The sequence below is a fragment of the Hemiscyllium ocellatum genome, chromosome 22 (assembly GCF_020745735.1).
Source record: "Hemiscyllium ocellatum isolate sHemOce1 chromosome 22, sHemOce1.pat.X.cur, whole genome shotgun sequence".
Classification (NCBI taxonomy): domain Eukaryota; kingdom Metazoa; phylum Chordata; class Chondrichthyes; order Orectolobiformes; family Hemiscylliidae; genus Hemiscyllium; species Hemiscyllium ocellatum.
In genome coordinates this window covers 34,909,732-34,931,405 of record NC_083422.1, presented here as the reverse complement: position 1 = coordinate 34,931,405, position 21,674 = coordinate 34,909,732, and the positions used below count along the sequence as shown (strand labels likewise).

The 21,674-nt window shown below is 39.3% G+C and overlaps 1 protein-coding gene across 8 annotated transcripts in view; it reads left to right on the top strand.

The window, feature by feature from the left end:
* tacc2 (transforming, acidic coiled-coil containing protein 2) overlaps nt 1–21,674 on the top strand; it is a 269,026-nt gene that overhangs the window by 239,992 nt on the left and 7,360 nt on the right. For all 8 annotated transcript variants that reach the window (XM_060842045.1, XM_060842046.1, XM_060842047.1 and 5 more), the window contains 2 exons: nt 7,109–7,152; nt 20,566–20,726. In XM_060842045.1, coding sequence (XP_060698028.1) covers nt 7,109–7,152; nt 20,566–20,726 — 205 coding nt within the window. The remainder of the gene's footprint in view (nt 1–7,108; nt 7,153–20,565; nt 20,727–21,674) is intronic.

Here is a 21,674-nt window from a genome sequence, read left to right as displayed (position 1 = left end):
ACAATGTGTAAAACAAATATGACCATTCAACCCTATCGAATGCCTTTTCCGTGTCTAATGAGACTACTACTCCTGGTATCTTTCCCTGATGGCAGGCTTGAATCATATTCAAAACCCTTCTAATATTATTGGATGATCTACGGCCCTTAATAAACCCCGTCTGATCCTCCTTTATGATATGTGGCAGTACCCTTTCTAGTCTCAATACTAACAGTTTAGGAAGGATTTTAAAATCTACATTTAGCAAGGATATTGTTCTGTATGACACGCAGTCTTCTGGGTCCTTTCCTTTTTTAAGGATAAGAGAGATATTTGCCTCTTTCAACGAAGGCGGGAGACAGCCCTGATTGTATGCGTAGTTATACATGTCCATAAGTGGGCCAGCCAATATTCCTGTAAATTCTTTATAGAATTCAGCTTGAAAGCCATCTGGGCCAGGTGCCTTGCCGCTCTGAAGTTGCCTGATTGTGTCAAGTATTTCTTGGACTGTTAGGGAAGCATTTAAGACCGATACCTGTTCCGGAGTTAGGTCCGGTAAGGTCAAATTTTTAAAAAATGGGTGCTTCCTCCTAGTCCTGTCTTCACAATCCTGCGATTTATATAAATCAGAATAAAATTTTCTAAAGATTGCGTTAATCCTTTTATGATCATGAGTCAAAATACCCGTACTTTCCTTCATAGACGTGATAGTTTGAGGGGCCTTTTGTTTTCTTTGCAAGAAATGCGCAGTATCTACCCGGTTTGTCGCCAAATTCATATAACCTTTGTTTTGCAAATAATATTTCTCTCTTAGCCGTTTGGGTAAGCGTGGTGTTTAGAGCTGTCCTAAGGGTGGTATTCCTTTGCAATTTGATAATAGAAGGTCTATCAGCGTATGCTGTTTCAGCCGCTTTTAAGCGAGCTTCGAGCAGACGCTGTTGTTCTCCCTTTACTTTTTTCTGGGTCGCTGAGTATGAGATGATCAAACCTTGCGCATAAGCTTTGATGGTCTCCCACATCATTGGGTTGCTAGCCGTACCTAAGTTAATTTCTGAAAAAGTTTTAAATTCTTGAGAGAAGTACTTTACAAATTTACTATCTTTCATCAGGAAGGGGTCCATACGCCAATGCCGAGGGGATGTCCCATTGTTCCTTGCCTTGATATCCATATATACAGCAGTGTGATCAGAAATTGCTATACTGCCTATTTTACAGGATGATATGGAATTTAAAAAAATTGAGGGGGCAAAAAACATATCAATTCTGGTATGACATTTATGTGGGTTGGAGTAAAAAGAAAAATCTCTGCGGATGAAGGCATCTCCACACATCTACTAATCCTAATTCTTTGTTCAGATCCATCAATTGTCTAAATCTGGGAGATACTCCTGCAGTACTCTTGGGAATCCTATCTATTTCCGGATCCATAGTACAATTAAAGTCTCCCCCTATAATTGTATGACAGGCACCAAGAGCCGTCAATTTTGAGAAGGCTTCCGTTATAAATTTAAAAGGATGTGCAGGGGGGGCAATACAAATTTAAAATCCCATATTCCTCTCCATTTATAAGGGCTTAATTCAGAATATATCATCCAGATTCGTCTTTTATCTGTTTTAGGATTTTGAAAGGGAAATTCTTCCGAATAAGAATAACAATTCCTCTGCTTTTTGAGCTAAAAGAAGAAAAAAAGGCCTGATCAAATCCACCCTGTCGTAATTTCAAGTGTTCTTTATCCAACAAGTGTGTCTCCTGTAGGAGAGCTATATCAACCCTTTCTTTCTTGAGATTTGATGATATTTTCTTCCTTTTGACTGGCGAATTACTCCCCTTGACATTCCAGGTGCACCACTTAATCGACTGATCAACCATAATCGTCCAGGCAAATCTGAGACCCCTCAGGAGGGGAAACCCTATCCAGAACATCCCGAGCATAGGGCATATAAAATTCACAAAAATAAAGGCTCTCTAATACCCTCACAACAGTATTATAAAAAACTATTTCTAAATTAAAAAATATAAAATGTATTTAAATGGAGATTTTCTCCCTTGTTTCCAGGGGATATCACTTCCTTTCCAAAGGTCCATCGTATCCTCTCCCAACCAGTGCCCCACCCTTGACCCAGGCGCTCCTCAATAGGATGAGGAAAATTCAAATATACTACAGAGCAAGAGTTAACAGTGAGCACCCTACCCCCACCCCTCCCCATCCACACCAACACCTGGATATATTTGGTAATGTTAATACCATGTATAAACATATATAACTATAAAATTACAACCTCAACAAGTAATAATTAAATATAATAATACAAAATAACAAGGGAAAACAACCTCGCTCCTAGAAACAGAGGTAAAATAGAATAAGGTAACCACCTCCCCCCACCAACATTGACTAGACCCCCCCCGGCCTAATATATATATCGTTAAGTAGAGAACAATAAATAAATCCCTCTCCCCCAACCCCCAAGATAATATTAAACAGTAAGGTAAAAAAAGAAAAGGGGGGGGTGGGATATAAACCAGAGTGGGGGGGGAAGGCAAACCAACATCAATTATCTCTTACAATTTATCTAAGAGAGTCCAAAAATTCCTTAGCCTTTTCCGGCAATCCAAAGTTATACACGGATCCTATACACAGCATAGCGTCACTGGGTAGCATAAGGAGTACTGAATATTTAAGTCCCTTAAACACTTCTTCGCTTCATCGAATGCCTTCCTCTTTCGGACTAGAGCTGGGGAAAGGTCCTGGAATAACATGATCTTTGGATCCTTTATAGATCATAGCTTGGGAATCTTTTCCAAGATTTCTAGAGGCTTCTAGGAGTATCTGCCTCTCCTTATAGCTCTGCAGCCGGAACAGGACCGGGCGGGGGCGCTGGTTCGAGCCAGGCCCGCGTATTGCGACCTGGTAGGCTCATTCCACCCTTAGCTGGCCTGATCCAGCCTCCAGATTTAACAGCTGTGGCAGCCACTGTTCAAGGAACGCTGTAAGCTGGTCTTCCTCTTCCCGTTTGGGAAGGCCCAGCAAATGAATATTTCAAGAGTCCGGACCTGATCAACGGCCGATTGCGCTGTAGTTTCGGAGGTCGCGGCCTTTAGCTCCAACCCTCTGACTCAGCGCTTGATTTCCTTAATGTCTCGGTCGTGCTTTTGCAGCGCGGCCGAGAGTGAGTCCAATCGACTTCGGGATTCTTCAATAAAAGCATCGATCTTCGCATCCAGTTTGGAGATGATTTCCACGAGGCTCGCTACTGTAGGTAAGTCCCCCGGGCCGGCTGCGGACGCCTCTGCTGCAGCTGGAGAGGGTGGGGGAGAGGTTCCTGCTTGCTGAGAGCTGCGGGCTCCTTTCCCTTTAGTCATTTTTACTGAAGATTAAATTGTTTAAATTCAATACTAAACAACTAATTAAATTAAACAGCTATTTTAAAGATTTGGTGAGTGTGGTGGGGCTGGGTGACCCACTTTGCCCAAGTCTTGGGAGGAGCACTGTCGACTCAGACTTGCTGGGTCGCCGCCATCTTGGATCCCCCTGAACTAGCATTATAACACAACTTGCTAACAACAGTGACATTTTACTGACATGACAATGCTCTTTGTAAGTAGTGGTTCTATATACATGCAAACTTAACATAGCTGAGGGATTAACTTGATACTGTATGCGCAAGAGTAACATGACCTGATAGTTACCTCATAACAGCGTGTAGCTTAAAGAGCTTTTAGGTTGTGTTGTAGTGTGATGTTATTTCCTTTCAGAAGGTGATACAGGCAAATCTAACAAAAACTGATCCATTAATGACTTCAATTGCCCAATGTTCTAATCAATTATCATCCAATCTTCCAATCATTCCAGTTAACAATTAAGGGTGTCTTAATGAAACTATGGTTGAGTAAATAATGCCTTCCAGAGAAGAAGAATTTCAACTCTTCACTGTAAATATGAATAATACTGTAAAGTACTTACCTCAAATTCTTAAAACCATCATTAGCCAATCTAAAATTTTAATTAACTAACAGTTTAATTGAAAAGGCAGTGCAATTTAAGTAAGATGACAATTTAGTCTGTGCTTCATATTATTCTGAACAAAGAATTGGAGAATATCCTGCAGCAATGACAAACTGCACATTTCAAACTATCGTTAATATTCTTTAATACAGGTGGTGGGTGATGGAGTTAGACCTGCCATACCTATTCCCTTCCACCCAAATCTCTTTGGCCCTGTACAGTATGATGCCAACAGTACCATTCCAAAGTCCTACCATCATCGTACTTTGACTCTCCGCCCTCTATGCCAACTCAAACCAACAACTACCATTGATAGATGTCAGCCACCCAAGCTGCAATGAAATAAGTTCTTAAGCTTTTGTTTCCAAAACATTAAGTGGCAGGAGATTTAATAGCCTTGACAGCTTAATAGTTTCCCTGAAATGTTGACCGTTCCCTTGACAGCCGGAATGTTGCAATAAGTATCAATTTCTTTACATACCTTTTTATAAAAGGACACGGCTTCTCCCAAAGGGCACCCTAACTTTGCCAAAATAATTCCGGCAGCTTTCGACCTCCTTGTGCAAAGCCCACAAGTTACAACTGAAACATTCCCAGCAAAACTGAATATGTTTGAAGACAGCTGCATAATAACACATGCAGTTGCCTCTGTGAACCACACCACAGATGTGCAAAAAGCAAGCCATTCCTATTTTTCCCTCTTAACATCCCCACGCCAACATCCCAGTGAAAAGTTTGGGTGCTGGGTCTGGTTTTGGGACTTCTCTCCAGTTTTATTTGAACTTTGCATCTCTGATTTTCAGAGCAAACCCACTGTTAATCACTTTTTCTGGAGGCTGGTTCCCATTAAAATCAGCCGCAGGAGTAAATGAGCAAGGAGAGCATGGAAATGGAAGCAACTGTGTTCCTCCACCTTTGAAGGGGGTAGGGGGAAGAATCAAATGCAATGATACTGAACTCCATGAGGCTATCTTGTAACATATTGATAGGGCACAGCACGGAAATTGGCAGAACACTTCCTGCTGCCACTTCTGGATGAACAGGTCATTCGCTGTTTTCAAACTGGAGTTAAAACTAACCCTTGCCAGTTTAAGATCATCAGGCTAGTTCCATTTATGGCAATTTTTTAAAGCGTGCTTTCCCTTCCAAGTCTAAAGCATGTGTTTCCAGTGACCATAATTTTATATAATGAAAAGTCTCTTAAGGGCAAATTATAGAAAAGCTGGCATTATTTTCATTACAGATGTGAAGCTTTTGAAATACTAAGTTTTTCTGGGCTCTCTTCAGCTAATATTTGTTTTAGATTAGATTAGATTACTTACAGTGTGGAAACAGGCTCTTCGGCCCAACAAGTCCACACCGACCCGCTGAAGCGCAACCTACCCATACCCCTACATTTACCCGTTACCTAACACTACGGGCAATTTAGCATGGCCAATTCACCTGACCCGCACATCTTTGGACTGTGGGAGGAAACGGGAGCGCCCGGAGGAAACCCACGCAGACACGGGGAGAACATGCAAACTCCACACAGTCAGTCGCCTGAGTCGGGAATTGAACCCGGGTCTCAGGCGCTGTGAGGCAGCAGTGCTAACCACTGTGCCACCGTGCCGCCCACCATTTTCTAAGTGGCTAAATGTTTTTTCTCGATTCCCAACTATTTTCAACCTGTTGACAATGCAGCCAAGCACATTGTTGGGACAGAATCAGCTGTGCATGATTTATAAAACCAAATATTTTGTTCTGCTATATGGCGTGAGGTCCTTGATATTGGTATTGAGAATTTTACTAAGGATTAAAAAATTGTTTTTGAATTGATGTGAAGCTTAGCATTATACACATCCTCTAGAATTACATCGGAAATTCACCCATCATTGTGGACTCAAATAAAATGAAGCTTCACTCCAAAATCCACAAGCAGTTTTTTTCAATTAGTTTATGAAAATTTATGGCAAGATGTTGACATTCTTTGTAGTTTATACCTTTTGGCTTCTTTCTTATGCATTTTGTGAAGGTGTGTTTTTTTTTCTCACAATTCTTTATAGCTCCAATTTAAAAAAAAAATCAGCTTGTATTTATACCAGAATTTCAGAGTCTAGAGTTCCTTTAGGGCACCTGACAGTGTGAGGATGTGTATTCCTCCCCCCCTTGGGAAGCTAACGGAGGAGGAAGAGTTGCAGAGAAATGATCACGGGCAAAGCAATTTATATCTGAGGCAGTCTACATGGGAGTGCCATTTCCAAAGATTCCAGCCCAGAGGACTACGAATGGGAAAAAGGAATGTGATAAGGATTTGGTTCTGTGGTGGCACTGGCAGTTTCCATCTGTTATTTATTATTCATGAATCTTGAATTTCATCTGATTGTCAATACATTCCCCTTTCAGGCTGCACATTGTATTACATGTATAGCTCAAAATTGCCAAAAATACTTTTCAAAATTTGTTCATGGAATGTGGCCAACAATTATTGCCCATCATTGCTCTTGAGAAGGTGGTGGTCAGCTATCTTCATGAACTGGTGCTGTCCATTTGGTTTAGGTATCCCCGCAATACCATTAGGCAGGAACTTGCAGGATTTTCAACATGCAGAACTAAAGGAACAGTGAGAGAGTTCCAGTTCAGGATAATGAGTGAATTGGAGGGGAACATGCAGTTGTTGGTGGTGTTCTCATGTATCTGCTGCCCTTTTCCTTCTAGGTGGTAGAGGTTGCAGGTTTGGAAGGTGCTGTCTAAGGAGCCTTGGCCAGTTTCTCCAATTAATCTTATAGATAATACACAATGTTTCTACTCAGCATCAGTGAAGGAGGAAACGGCGTGTTTATGGAAAATCTGAGCCTGCTCACACTAAATAAGACAAGTTCCCATTGGATCTGACTTCTGTCTAATTTCTTTTGTTGTAAACTTTTGTTAAAAATATACCTTTATACTATTTTCTTGCTCAATATGTAATTCTGTCAATGCAGCTTTTTCTTTTAGAATTATTTCCTTATCACATCTCTAAGTGCTTAATTTGGAGACAATTAATCTTGTGCTGAACCATGTTGAGAGACATTGTACATTAATCATTGTAAAATTGGCATGGCTGTGCGCACGCACCTCTCATCATAGTTTTTTCGTATCTACAGGCGGATTGTTGCAGAGTATGAGAAGACCATAGCCCAGATGATAGGTAAAAACTGTTTCTTATATTGTTAAACATGTGAACAGATTAAATTAAGAAAGATAGCAGCTTAGTCAAAATGAGATACTCCAACTTTGCACTTCAGCACATTTCCAGAAAGGAATAGGAAACATTTCAGCTGTTGTGGCTCTTTTTCACTAAGCTGCATTGTATTCTGGTCCTATTCAGGGCATGTTTAAATGCATATTTAAGTAATAGATGTTTTAATGTATGTTTTATATTACATAATTCCTATGATATATACAATAATTTGTAAAGAAATTGGAACAGGTCAACATGTGGAAGTTTGTACAGAACTGAGCTGTTACAAGTAGTCTCAAAGCATGCATGATAAAGTCTTTATTCCCTGAATTACATCATGATCTGAAATTCCCCTGATGTTTCTAAAGATTTTAGAATCCAGCTTTAATTTTGAGAATTGTGGGATTTTTAAAAAAAAATTGACCATAGCTGTCAGCAGTGATGCAGTGTTCTTCGTCATTTATCAGTGACATTTACATCGGAGGATTTGGTTTGAGGTCTCATGCTTCGACCTGCTTATTTTCTTTTCATTCTGCAATGGTACTCCTCATTAGTGGAGTCTTTTGCTTGCTTGATTCTAGCATTTAATTTATTTTTCTTTCTCCGTTTTCTTTCTCTACACTTTTACTTTCTCTTATTTTTATACTGTCAATTTATTTCCCTCCCTCCTTCTTGTTTTCCTTCCTCCTTTATCATCATCTTCAGTCTCTCTATTGCTTATATCTCTCCTTTATCTCCTTTGTCCATCTTGTAATTCTCTTCCTTTTCATGCCTCTGTTTCTGAACTTTTTATTGCTTTCCCTTTTATTACTTTCCCCTTCTGTTAGTCCCTCTCAAGCACTTCTCTGTCCTAGTCGTCTCATTAATCTCTCGACTCTTGGATGCCCCAATTTGCTACTCTTCTCCATTTGAGCAAGAACACATGGAGGTTCTGTGTTAAAGGGATAAAGCATCAGGCAGAGTGTGGTAGGTCATTGCTGTGGAGGGTAATGCAGCCAGTGCCTTAAGTTTCAGGTTTTAAGCAAAGAAGCATCTTAATTAGGGGTGCATTTAGAAATTGTGGAGGGACAAAACTGCCACTTAAAACAGTTTAAATCAACAAGTAAGCAGTGATGTAAGAGAGTCAAAGATATCAAGAAAGAGGAAGCATTAAAACAGTTCATGTATTGATGTAAAAATTAAAAAGCTTTCTCTGAACAGTAGGCTTTTGAGTTCTTACTTTTAGAGGGAAATTCAAAAAGTGGGCATTACAGAAAAAGGGGGAGAGAGCTGTCATCACTGCATCTTTTGTGAACTGACATTGCTACCAAAAATCATAGAGTATATATCTTATAAGCTTTTATCAAAAGAAAATGCAAAGTGCATTTCAGTAAGTAAACTTGCAGTGTAATTATCATTGTTCCTAACGTGACTTGTATTCAGTGCAATCTGCTGAATTCTTCAAAAAGAAGTAGAAAGTTATATAATTTGTCTACTTTCTGAGCTTTCTGGTGTTCCTTCTTTGCTATGTAATGCTATTACTGTTTCTTTCTTGCTTTTTCCAAAAAATGCTTAGTTCCTCTTTCTCTTTTTCCACACTTGCAATAGTTTTCTTTTTAATTTCAAATAAAAAGATGAGACTTGTCAGAGAGTGATTTTTCTGATCCTTTCTAACAGGTTTTAAATGTTTATTTTCTGCTTAGCTAACTAGTTGCCTTTTTCCATTTTGCTATCACTTTGCTTCTGGTCACTTGCTCACAATGCAAATAAGGCAAACCTGGTAAGTACTGCTTTTAGACATTTTCATCACTTACTCCATGCAGATTTGAGAGTGCTTCACTTTCCTTCTGCAACCATTGTTTTCTTTTGTTAAAATGTATAATGCATGGAGGATATGATTTCCTCAATGGTGAATCCCATTTAAGCCGGAGTGGCAGCTGGTATTGGTAGAAATGCAGCTGTTTGTTCTCAGTTGCTCTTTGTTTTCCCAAATACAGATTGTTCAGTTCATTATAATTCATTCTATCAAAATATCTGCTCACATGTTTTAGCAAATCACTGGTGATTCTTTTAAAATCTATCTGTACTGTCTTGTTAATCATATAAACCAACATCTGAGGAGGCTGTGCAGCCCAATGATGACTGTTTGAAAGAGCAGTCATGACTAATCTCACATCCCACTTTGCATCTACACCTCTACAGGTTCCTCAAGGATTTCCTTTTTTTTTAAAAATTACATTTGGAATCTGCTTCCATTGTATTGTTTATAGAGCATTACAGCATCTGAAAATTACATGAGTGGAACATTTTCTTCTAACCTTCTCTCTGAATATGTCCTCACTAATATTGAATCTGTGAACTCTAGTATTTGAGTGATTTTCCTGTAAGCACTTTATCAAAATCTAATCATCTGAAAAATCATTATTCCGTGATCACTTTGCTTTTATATTCTGTTCCTCTTTATATCAACTCAGGTAACCCAATGCTTTTGTACCCATCTTAAGAATTTCCCTGTCATCCCTAAAGATTTGTGTAAAGGATTCCAGATCTTTCTCCTCATTGACGCTTGTCAGAATCATATCATTTATAGAATGCCATTTTTCCATATTTTAGCACAGCTAATTTTCTTTTATGTCTATTATCTGTAATTTTATCCAATATGAATTATTATCTTATTTATTGCTTCACTTTGTCCAAATTCAGGGATTATATTGTGGCTTTTAGTACAATTAGTAGATGGGAGTAGGTAGCTGGCTTTCTTTTCTTCACATGAGGCTTCTCAGAGAAATGTTTTGTAAGGTAACTTGGAGCTCAATAAAGGTATTGCCATATATCCTGCAAACTCAAACTGTGAAAATATTAGTAAAAATTTAAAATTGAGGTAGATGCATTTGGGAAGTGGAATGGCTTGTCAATGGAATGATTTATGTGTAAAACAGCAATCTTTACAACAAATTTACTTTTTTGTGGTTTTTAAATCATCAATACATAATTGTGCTTTGGTGTTTTCATATTAATGCAGCTGAATAATTTTCAGGAATTGTTTTTGTTTGCTTTAGTTCTGCTCAACCTGTATAAATGCAAAAGTTTGTATTTCAAACTGCCACACACCTGCCTCAATCTGTCTCATCATGCCATTAAGCATTTGTGACTGACCACAGTGACATGATCTTTCAAAAAGACAGATTGGATATTTTTTGTTTTTTTTTACTTTCCTCTTTTATTCCACCTCATTGGATTTCCCACACCAAGGTGGTGACCAGGTGAGTTTTCACTTTATCAATGGTTATTAGCAGATTTATGAGATCAATGCTGAGTATTCCCTCCACTTAAGGCAAATTCCTGGCTCCTATTTGCTACTTCCTTGTTGTAGCAACACTGAAATCTTAAAATCAGCTATGAGGAGCCTGCATGCTATCGTTGATATAGAACATTTGGACCCAGTGCTCAGCAATGCCATTTCATTCACTTCATTCTACATATACCTCATACTTTTTAAAAAAAAAATGTTTACTGTAAACCTACAGTTTTCTAAGCAAAGAAATCTATCAAATTTACAGATGAATTGTTGAAGCCAAAGTTACATCAACTTTTCCTGCAGAAATCCAAAAGCTCCGAATCACAAACATTGCCCCTGAATTCTGGACAGCCACTTCTAAAATATATAAGTTACATTTACAATTCCTCATTTCCTCTGTAAAATTTGTTTGTTTTGTTAAATTTGGTTCCTTTACCATTCCTAAATGAAGATGTGTGATATATAATTTGTCCAGACACATGGATGTACATAAGGAAATGCAGTCTTGTTGCTGGAAATTTTCCCTGTTCTTTATACTTTTTTAATTAGATAGGGTTTGCATATAAATTCTGCTTTGGAGATTCAAGTATTGCAAACTCCAGAACATTGGATTTCCTTCAGAAGTAAATTATTCTATTGAGCAAAATTTATCTGGAATTCACACACTTAAATTTCTTCCAATTCTGCCTTTGTGATTGGAAAGGAACTCCGACCATGCTTGTAAAGTTTTGTTTTTGCAGGGTGTAATTTTTAAAACATTTCCTCTGCAATATTATTGTAAGCAATTAATAGGGTATGACAAACATAACCTCTGGCGAAAACGTAGTGGTAATTGAAACAAGACACTATATTTTAACATAAATCTCAAGCAGGACAGTGAACTTATGATATTGTTGGTCATTGTTTGTCTGTCTACTCATTTACTTGTCTAGAATCCAGGTTACAAATAGTAATGTACTAGATATTATTGCTAATTGAGCCATTCTCCTTGTTTCTTTTGAAGTGGAGGAAACGGTTAGCATATCTATTCAGGGCACTATATTTCCTTTTTTTTAGCATTTTTTATTTAAATATGCTTTTCTTATGAAACATTTTAATTGGATGCCTCTGGCACTTTTATCCTTTCTCTTGCCTTAATTCCCTCCTTCAGTTTACGGTCTAACCAGGCCAGTTTAATGCATTACCCTTGATATCTCTACCCTTCCTTGACATCTGTACCCTTCCTTATCATCCCTACTCTTGTCATCAGTATCGTATCCCACTTTTCCCTCATTTTGTTTATTCTCCCTTTTCTTCCCCTTTACCCGCAATGAAATGGTCCTGTCTTTCTGCTTTTCTTATTGACTGTGGTCAAATTGCATATCTGTGTTTTTTCCCTTTTGTCAAATTTAATCTGACCTCTTCTGAATACTTCCCAACTTGCTTATGTGCTGAGAGTGAGGTAGGGTGGTGGCATCTCATAGCACAGAGCAAGTTAGTGAAATACATTAAGTAGTGGTATTTTCAACTCGACATTCATATACCGGGTTTCCCATTCAATGAGGCTCAGTAGATGGGATGACACCCCTCATGGATTGATTTCAACTTCGCTATTTGAAAAGACATTTCAAACATTACGTTTGGTAGAATATGGAGCTGAGAGTAAGATTAGGATAAGTGACAGAATGAATGGAGCAATCATTGAAAGTGAGTTTTTTTTAATGAAACTTCCTAAGGTGTGATGTTGGGGGCTGTAAGGGCTGACAGAGATACTGTTCCCTCCTCGTGGATAAAAGAAGCCTGTTCGTGACACCAAGTAAAGATGGATGTTGCTGAGTGCAGTAACAGTGTAGCACCTGGCTCCTGGGTCAATGTTGAAAGTGGTTAAATTAACGATGGCTCATTCAGCTGCATCTTGATGTGTATGTTATTCTCAACCCCTCATACTGCCTTTTCAGATCTACACCAGCACAGCATTCCTCAGACCAACTTACCTTGCATGTACATTCATCCCTCTCTGCCTGTGCACTTCCTCACATCCTAACCTGTCCATCACTACTGATGCACCTCAACCTAAGGCAGTGTCATGCCTCTAAGGAGATAGTGAGGACTGCAGATGCTGAAGCGTCAGAGTTGATAAAGTGTGGTGCTGCGCTGAAAAAGGGTTATATCTGAAATGTCAACTCTCTCGCTCCTCCGATGCTGTCTGACCTGCTGTGCTTTTTCCAGCGTTACACTTTATCAACAATGTCATACCTCTTCCTTATGGTCAGCTTCAATAAATCCTTTCCATCCATGTATTCAAGTTATGTCATTGCTCTGGATCTTCTCTTTCCCTCTTTGCAGGAGAAGAAAGTACAGGATACTGCTGCTAAATCTTAAGCTATATTGTTGGCAGACAGGATACTTCAAGAGCAAAGTCAGAGAATGTAGGTGGTATGGGTTCCAGCCATACAGACTGAAAGGAGGATTAATGGAGTCTTCTGTGAGTGACATGATGTTGTAGATCTTTGTGACAATATCTTTGTCCATTGAAAGACTGACCACCGGCAAGGAATATCAGAGTTGGTGAACAAATGAATGTAGGGGTGCAGACAATAAATGCCACCTAAATTCAGGTTCATGAGCCCCTCCCCCTTTTTCAGCCATTGACTACGTCTGCTCTGTCACAAAATGCATTTCAGCTCATTGCTTGTGTGAAATGAGTGGGATGCTGGTGAATGGGGATAAGGAAATGAAGGCTCATTTCAAAATGCTTCTTTAAACCTGCCACCTCCACCTCAGGTAACATCCCATTTACTGTCTTGTTTCCTGATGGCATCTCTAGCCCCATATCTCTACAGGTAGTGTAGTCCTCAGCGAGGCCCTTACAGGCTCCAAGAACCACAGAACATCAGCCAAGAGCAGGGATCTGTCTCAAGTTCTGCTGAAGTGCTGTGAAGTAGAGTAAAATGGGGCAATGTCTCCTTCTGGTCAAGTGTACAAGGAGACGTATGAGTCTGGAACTAGGGGCTTACTGTTTAAAAATCATTGGTCGCCCATTGAAAATAGTGATGAATAAAATTTATTCTTTTACAGAGTTGTGACTCTGCATCCACCTGAAAAAATGGTGGATGCAGAATCCCTGATGTCTTAAAGGCAGTGATGAATAGATTCTTGTTAAGCAATGGGTGGAAATGTCTCACATGTGGGTAAATATGGATTTGAGGCTACAATCAGAGATTGGTTTTATCAAATAGCCTAGCAAGCTCAAGGGACTAAGTGACGTACTCGTACTCCGAGCTTGTATGAGTCAGGGGTACGGTGTCAGTTTCTAGTTGCTATGGTTGCCCAATGATGATGGGTATAGCTGACTCTCTCAGGACAAATTAATGAACTGTGTCTACTGTCAGGAGAGCAGATATTCACTAATATGATGCTCTGTACCTCATCTCTCACACTAACTATATTTTGTTAATAGCCCTTGTGATTTCAGTGCAATTACATGTGGGGTCCAGAAAGCTATGGCAGATCCTTTGGAAACTCATTGATCCTAATAAGCCACCCTACTACTTTTCTTATAATAGTGATGATGACATTTATCCCCTCCTGAGCTTCTGTCACCTCTCTGATGCACCGATGGATAATGAAATGTGGATAGCAGGCTATGTTACCAGCTCTTGCCTGGAAAGATTTACATATGTGGAAAATGGGAGCAATTGTGACATAGAACATAGAACATAGAAGGATACAGCGCGGTACAGGCCCTTCGGCCCTCGATGTTGCGCCGACCGAATCCTACCTAACCTATACTAGCCCAATAACTTCCAAATGCCTATCCAATGCCCGCTTAAATGACCATAAAGAAGGAGAGTTCACCACTGATACGGGCAGGGCATTCCATGAACTCACAACCCGCTGTGTGAAGAATCTACCCCTAACATCTGTCCTATACCTACCACCCCTTAATAAACCACTGACCTTGTAAACCACTTGACAATGCTGTCCTCACTCTGCTGTGGCTTGTAGATTCTGTCTAATGAGATGACACGGTTCAGTGACCACCTCCTTTGCTAAATTGTAGATGCTTCAAACATTGGTAGCCAAAGTATCTCTGGGAGGCGGTGGATGTGTGGGGCCTCTTGTTGTGAGTTTTTACCTCCACACACCTTCCCTCTCTGTTGACTGTGCTTTTCGACAACTCTAAAGAGACTTCAATTGTAGGTCCCAAAACTTTCGTAGGCTATCTGTGGACTAAACTGGAGAATACCGTAATTTCACTGTCAACATGCAGCAACACTTTCTTGAAATGCCAATGAATCATCTAAACCACTGCAAGAACACAGCATGGTACGTGCCCAAACTCTGCAGCCACAGCTGTTAGCCGATCCACCTCCTCTGCAAGTTGAGTGCTTGGCTCTTCAAATAACATTAGCTTGGGGTGGCAGAAGGATTGTTAAAAACATATTCAGAGACAAATGATCATTAGAAGGTATTAACTAGATCTGTAATTCAGTAACATGCTCCGTTGTCGCATTTGAGGATGTTTAGTGTCATGAGCTGTAGACTTCTGCATTCTTCAGGAGTAAGCATAGAATCTCTGATCACCATTTCCAGGTGCTCGGTATTGCATGGCTCTCGCTCCAGCAGATCTGAGTTTTGCAGTCGTTTTGTTCTAACCTGAAGTAAATACATCAATAAATTTGGTAGCATTCACTGGAAAAGAATCGGGAGTGGAAATCTCAAGCATTGAAAATTGAAACACAGGCATATGGTTTGCCACCTGGATTTTCTCTAATCATTGTTTTCCCTAATTCACCTCTTTATCATTTTCTATTTCCAAATCTTGCTTCAAGTTCTGGATTCACAAGAAAAAAAAATCAAGGCCCACATTGGTAGCCTGTGAACCGTTTTATTTTAATGACCATTGCTTTATGCTAAACAAGGATATACATTTGTTGCCAGTCAATTGTTTTTTTTTCTGGTGCTACAATTTTTTATTTTCACAAATAATTTGGATAATAAGGCTTTAAAAAATCCAAACAATATTCCTATTCATGTCTGAAACTGTACAAAATGATCTATGGAGAAAATTATAAATCAGAGGGGATACAATAGCATGAATTTCAAATTGTTTTACTTTAAATGTGTCTTGCAATGATGCATGCTTATCATGCAATTTGTAAAACTGTACAAATTACTAACACTAATGGCAGTTGTTTTAAAATTTTTTAGTAAATTTTCGGAGCAGATTCTATTGTAGTAGCTCATGTTTTAAAGCTTGATTCTGGAGTTTATTCACACAATACTGTAGTTGCTGTTCTGCAACTGTGTAATAGCTTCATGCTATATTGGGAGACTTCAAGCTGCATGCTGTGATGTTCATATGTTTTGCATATTTTGTGTTGTAAGTAGAATGTTGACATGTTGCAGTTCAATGCAATCCTGGTAAGAATCACTATTTCATAAACTTGACCTTTTGTGATTGCTGGAAGTGTAACATTTGGAAAAATTGTGGTTTGATGCTCTCAGAATAATAATAAATTTCCCACCCTTTAATCAAGCTTTTAGAACACCCGTATACTCTGAAATCTTGTTTTGTTGTTTCAAGTGTTACTTGTGGTATGATGCTCAACTTAAATAGCATTTTTTTATATAAGGCAAAGAGAGATGAAAAAGGTGAATAATCTGGCTGGTAACCAATGTGAACAGCCTAGTCTTTCTCCCTTTGCATGTGGCAATGTAGTTTTACTACAAGATTAACATAAACATGTTCTGGAGTCAGGAAAACCATTGGAAGTTTTTGTGTAGCATGTTTTGTGTTTAAATATATTACAATTTTTTTCCAATTGGTGAGCTAGTTTAGCCAGTCTTACCATCTTGATCAAAGGTTTAGAATGAGTGTCACTGTAGTAAAGGAGGGGAAAATATAAACTGACTGAATCCAAAGTAAAATGGAATGGACTGGTGGAAACTGACAAGAGCCCAGTCGGTCAAAGAAAAATACCTGAGGCAGTCATCCCCACAAATTATAAAGACTGTTTATTTCCAAGGCACTGTCCTGGCAATCTTTCTTCTCCAGAGTGATATCACATTGGAACAAACTGCCAAAGGAAATAGTCACCGCCTTATCATTTGAAACCATCAAGACATGTCTTCAATTATTTCCATTTGAAAGTTTTCGTTATTAAGACATCTCAACAGATAATGTCTGCTTTAGCTAGCATTACCCACAAAAGTGTTGGTGGAATATTTAATCTATGTTGCCAACACAACTGAAGCAGAAGTGAATCGCTGAATCTTCCAGCAAAGAAAGTCTTACATTTAATCCCATCTGTGTTGAATACTGCAATTGACCTGGTTCCGAGCCACTTAAGGTGCTCAGTGCTGATTTATTTTCAGTAACTCTTATTATACCCTCAGAAGAAAAAAGCATGATTGAACTATAAACTTGATTTGACATATAGATACAAATAGAAATCAGCAAGGACTACAAAATTGGCATTTTTACATTGAGAGCAGGAACCACTAAATGGTTGATATGGCCCCGAGCTGCTATAATGAAGGAATTATATTTCTTCTTCCAAAGATTCTAGTTCAGCAAATTTGCCTAAGCTCTGCATTTCTATTTCTGTACAAGGACAGTGATCCAGGCAATGTCATTGCCTGAGAGATGCTCCCACAGTGAGGCATGAATATTATGCGAGGTTATTTCATGATGTGCTTCACAAACCTGCTATCTGTACAGAAATTTCAAGGAACTTTAGTTACAGCTTTGTTTTTTGTAGTGACAAATACTGAAAAATCTTAGTGTTATTGTTGTTGTCATGCAATCTATTTTGATTTGATGTAGTTACATGTACCTAAGTACAGTGAAAAGCTTTGTTTTGTGAGCAGTACAGTCAGATTATAGCGAACAAGGACATAGAGATCAAAGGGTGCTTAGACAGAAGGAGGTATACAAGTTATACTGCACAGGAGGTGCGCAAAACAAGATCAACATGATTTGAAGTTAGAGAATGCATGTATTTGTCAGTCTAACCATGGCAGAGAAGAGATTTTTCCTGAACCTATTGGTGTGTCTGTTCAAGCACCACATGGGGGCTTCTGGCCCAACCACATCTTTCTATTGCAGAAGATGGATTCTGACTTGTAGTATGCCCAGCTCATCATTCAATTATAGAATCATAGAATTTTACAATACAAAAGGAGGCTATTTTGTCAGTATTGGCTCCTGAAAGAGCTACTCAATTAGTCCCATTCACCAAGTGAAAGTGAGGACAGCAGATGCTGGAGATCAGAGTCTAGATTAGAGTAGTGCTGGAAAAGCACAGCAGGTCAGGTAGCATCCGGGGAGCAAGAAAATCGACGTTTCGGGCAAAAGCCCTTCATCAGGAATAAGGCCTGTCTAGTCCCATTCTCCAGCCCTATCTCTCAGTTCTGTAACTTCATCATTACTTTCAAACAAACATCCAACTCTCTTTTGAAACCTCCACCACTCTCCCAGGCAAATCCTAACCCATTCTGAGTGAAGAAGTTTCTGTATGATTTTGGATTATACTGATTTCCAGAGCAAGAGAAAACTTTTTCTCCACAGCTTGATGAAAAGGCTTTCCAAGTTCTATAACAGGGCAGATGAATGAGGTTTTTTTCTTATGAAGTACTTATGTTAGACCAATATGTGTTTAGGATTCCTATTCTACTGTTACTCTTCTTGCTATTTGGCTATTATTTACCAAATATCATTTGAGCTTATGATCAAGCAGCAGTTCTGAGTGGTTGAAGACTGCACTTGTCATGTTAATTAGAAACAGTGGGCACCATAGTTGGACCTGTAAGCCTGCTAGGAATGACTCTACATGATCTCAATGACCTTTTCCCTCATGCACTGTGCGTTCAATCCTCATGAAATGTTCCCAATACACTCTTTCCAAATTTGGATCCTGCAGGTCTATCCCAGCAAAGTTGCATGCCATTTTCCAAAGAATAAGTGGTTAGTTACAAGAAGTCCCCAACATGTAGGGCCAATTTGCAAAATTGCAGATCACTTGATTTTGAATTTTTATTTAGGATTGGAAAGTGCATCAAAGTACTGTGTAGGGTTTTTGAATGTATTGTGATGAGTTCCTAGTCCTGGTAATCTGCTGTTGCTGCATCCTCATAAGGAACAAAGAGGACTGGGTGATCTGTTCAGAGAGACTGAAATAGAGACCATGGTTGCAGGGTGACACTGTGCTGAAGCAGAGCTACGTGGAGGGTAGGTTTTGCATCACACTCTGCCAAGTTGGAGTCCAATCTTGCCACACTCCTTGATAGAAATTGGAAGAGATTCTTTCAGTCAAGACTACTAATGCATGCAGCACCTTGTATCATCTGCATTCTCCAATTATGCCACCATGACAAGAACTTCATCTGAGTCCTCTGCAGTGACAGAGAGCTAACTGCAGTGCATTCGTGCCTGGTGATTCACCATGTGCTAATCCCAGATGTATGGCACCATCTAAAATACATGCAGGGCCTATATTTGAACTGGTGTCAATAAATCTCTTCCTCTGTGCAATGCTGTTGTTTCTTTTTCCCCATCATCTGCATCTCAATGAGGGAAGAATGTCAGTGATTTTGTAGTTATTGTATTTGGGTAATTTGTTTGCCATTTCTGAATAACTGGAGATAAGGGAGGCAGCAGAAAGTAGTTGGCAGTATTAATAAATGTGAGGTGTGGTTTATTACATGATAACTGAGAGTTCTCAGTCTGAGGAGCTGTTCATGTCTGTGTAATTTGAGGTGTGATGCACTAAGCAACATGAGAGATTGGGATGGGAGATGTTATGAAGACCTTGGTCACCTAAGGTCATGAGACATCTTGTGACACTGCTGCCAGTTCCTCAGGGCCAGATATCAGGAATTGACACCCTCAACCACCTTCTCCTACTCCCTTATAAAGTTTGTCTTTGAGGAGATTCTGCCCCTATACTCTCACTCTGTATAGAACCCAACTCTGCCCAGACATCGATGGGTGCTTCCTGAACACATTCCTCCCCCCCCACCCAAACCACCTCCTCATGGTCCCTCCTGTGGCACCATGTTGTATCTCTTCCTATTCCTATCCAACACCAAGGTTTGTATTGCTGCCTCCTGAATCTCCTCTCTATCCTGGTAATGCATTTTTCCTGTTTACAATTGGAGCAATAATATACAGCAGCAGCCTTCTGAAGAGCAGTGCAGCCTCCCTTTAAGAGGGACAGGCTGCTTTTGGGTTGAATAATAAGCTTCCCTGAAAGCTTTTAGCACTTGCTGTTCGGTTCCCTTCTGAGTGCAGAGGCAGCCAGCTGTATGGAAGGAGGTAAAGTCAAATAAGTCATAGCCCCAAATTTGTTTGCTGCCTGCACCCACGTCTATTAACATGGGAAAGGTGCAAATCATAATTGTCATACCTGAAATATGGCACAGATTGATTTTTACCTTGCTCTTTCTGAATGAGAGTTGTTTACTTGGTCATCTTTAAGCTGAAATGACACGTTTTGAATGAGTAGAACATGCTGAAGAAGTAAAGTAGTCTGGCAGTATTCATGGGGAGAGAAAACCAGTTAACGTTTCAGGTCTGGTGTGACTTCTTCAGAACTGTTCTGAAGAAGAGTCATATTTGACTCAAAATGTTAACTCTGCTTCTCTCTCCGCAAATGCTGCCAGACCTACTGATTTTCTCCAGCATTTCCTGTTTTTACTTTAGGTCGCCATCATCTTGCTTTTATGACATTATATGTCTCCTTACTGTTTAATTCCTTGTCTATTTACTTCTGTGGTTAGATTGATGTAAGGTTTTTGACACATTTTTGTTGTTGTGATTTTCTTTTTGTCCCTCATTTTGACACAAAATATCCTGGAATTTGTACCACCACGATAGTGAATAATGTAATTTTTGAGTAGTTTGGTATTCTTTTTGAAAAATAACCATTTAAATGCTGAAAACAAAAACACTTACGTACTCAGCCTTCTAGTTTCACGTATTGAATTATGAGGCAAAGTTCAATAAGAGTTCTGCATTTTTCTCACTCACTGTTTGATTACTGAAAATGTGTGGAGTTGGACTTTTGAAATTTGGTGCATAAACATATCTTGTAATCTGTTATTTTTTTCTTCTGCAGAGGATGATCACAGAGAAAAGTCCATCTCACATCACAATGTACAGCAGCTAATAATGGAAAAAGATCAGGCCTTGTCTGATCTGAACTCTGTGGAGAAATCTCTCGCAGACCTCTTTAGGAGATATGAGAAGATGAAGGAAGTGTTGGAGGGGTTCCGAAAGGTAGGTTGATTTAAGTATGAAGTTTTTATCATTAAAATCAGGCTGACAATTATTCCTATAACAGGAGAATTGCAATAATTTAACCTGAAGGATTTTAGTTTGTATTTTTAAAAAATGGAGAATATTTTAAGAATTTTCTTTTTAAAATTAACCTTACATTTACTCAGTTGCACGGAAAGATGGTATCCGAGAAGCAGCCTGACCTGCTGTGCTTTTACATTATTACACTCTCAACTTTAATCTTCAGCATCTGCAGTCCTCACTTTTCCCTGCACACAAAGATAGTATTATTTATTCCAAGACCAATAGCTGTGATTTGGTTGGTTCGCTGCCTCATCTGCAGCATGTGTTGCTATCCACAGCCACAAAGTTAATTGTTCTTTGTACAAGTACTGCGCAACAAACATAGAAAGCTGGGGTAGCACATTCAGCCCATCAGGACACTCCTAGCTGATCCTCAATCACAATGCTGTACCCTCATGCGCTCCCCATTCCACTGGACACCTTCGGTCTCTAGAAATCTATTTCCTTCACAATATTATTCAGTAACTTCACCTCAACTTTTTGCGGTAGAGAATTCCACAGGTTCACAGGTTCTAATTGAAGAAATATTTCAAGGTGGAATGACCTCCCATGTATCTTGAGACTATGAACACTTGTTCTCGAACTGCTATCAAGGGAAGCATTATCCCTGCATCCAATCTGTCCAGCCCTATTAGAATTTTATGATTCCTCTTCACCATTAACAATCACACCTAGTTTTGTGTCATCAGCGAACTTGGTAATGTTACATTTGATTTCCTCATCCAGGTCCTTCCTTTATTGAGAGTAGCTGAGGCTCAAGCACTGATCCTTACAGTACTCTACTCATCATCACTTTACTAACCAAATCTTACTACATGCTACGCATTACCCCAGTCCCACATGCTTTAATTTTTTACACTAAAC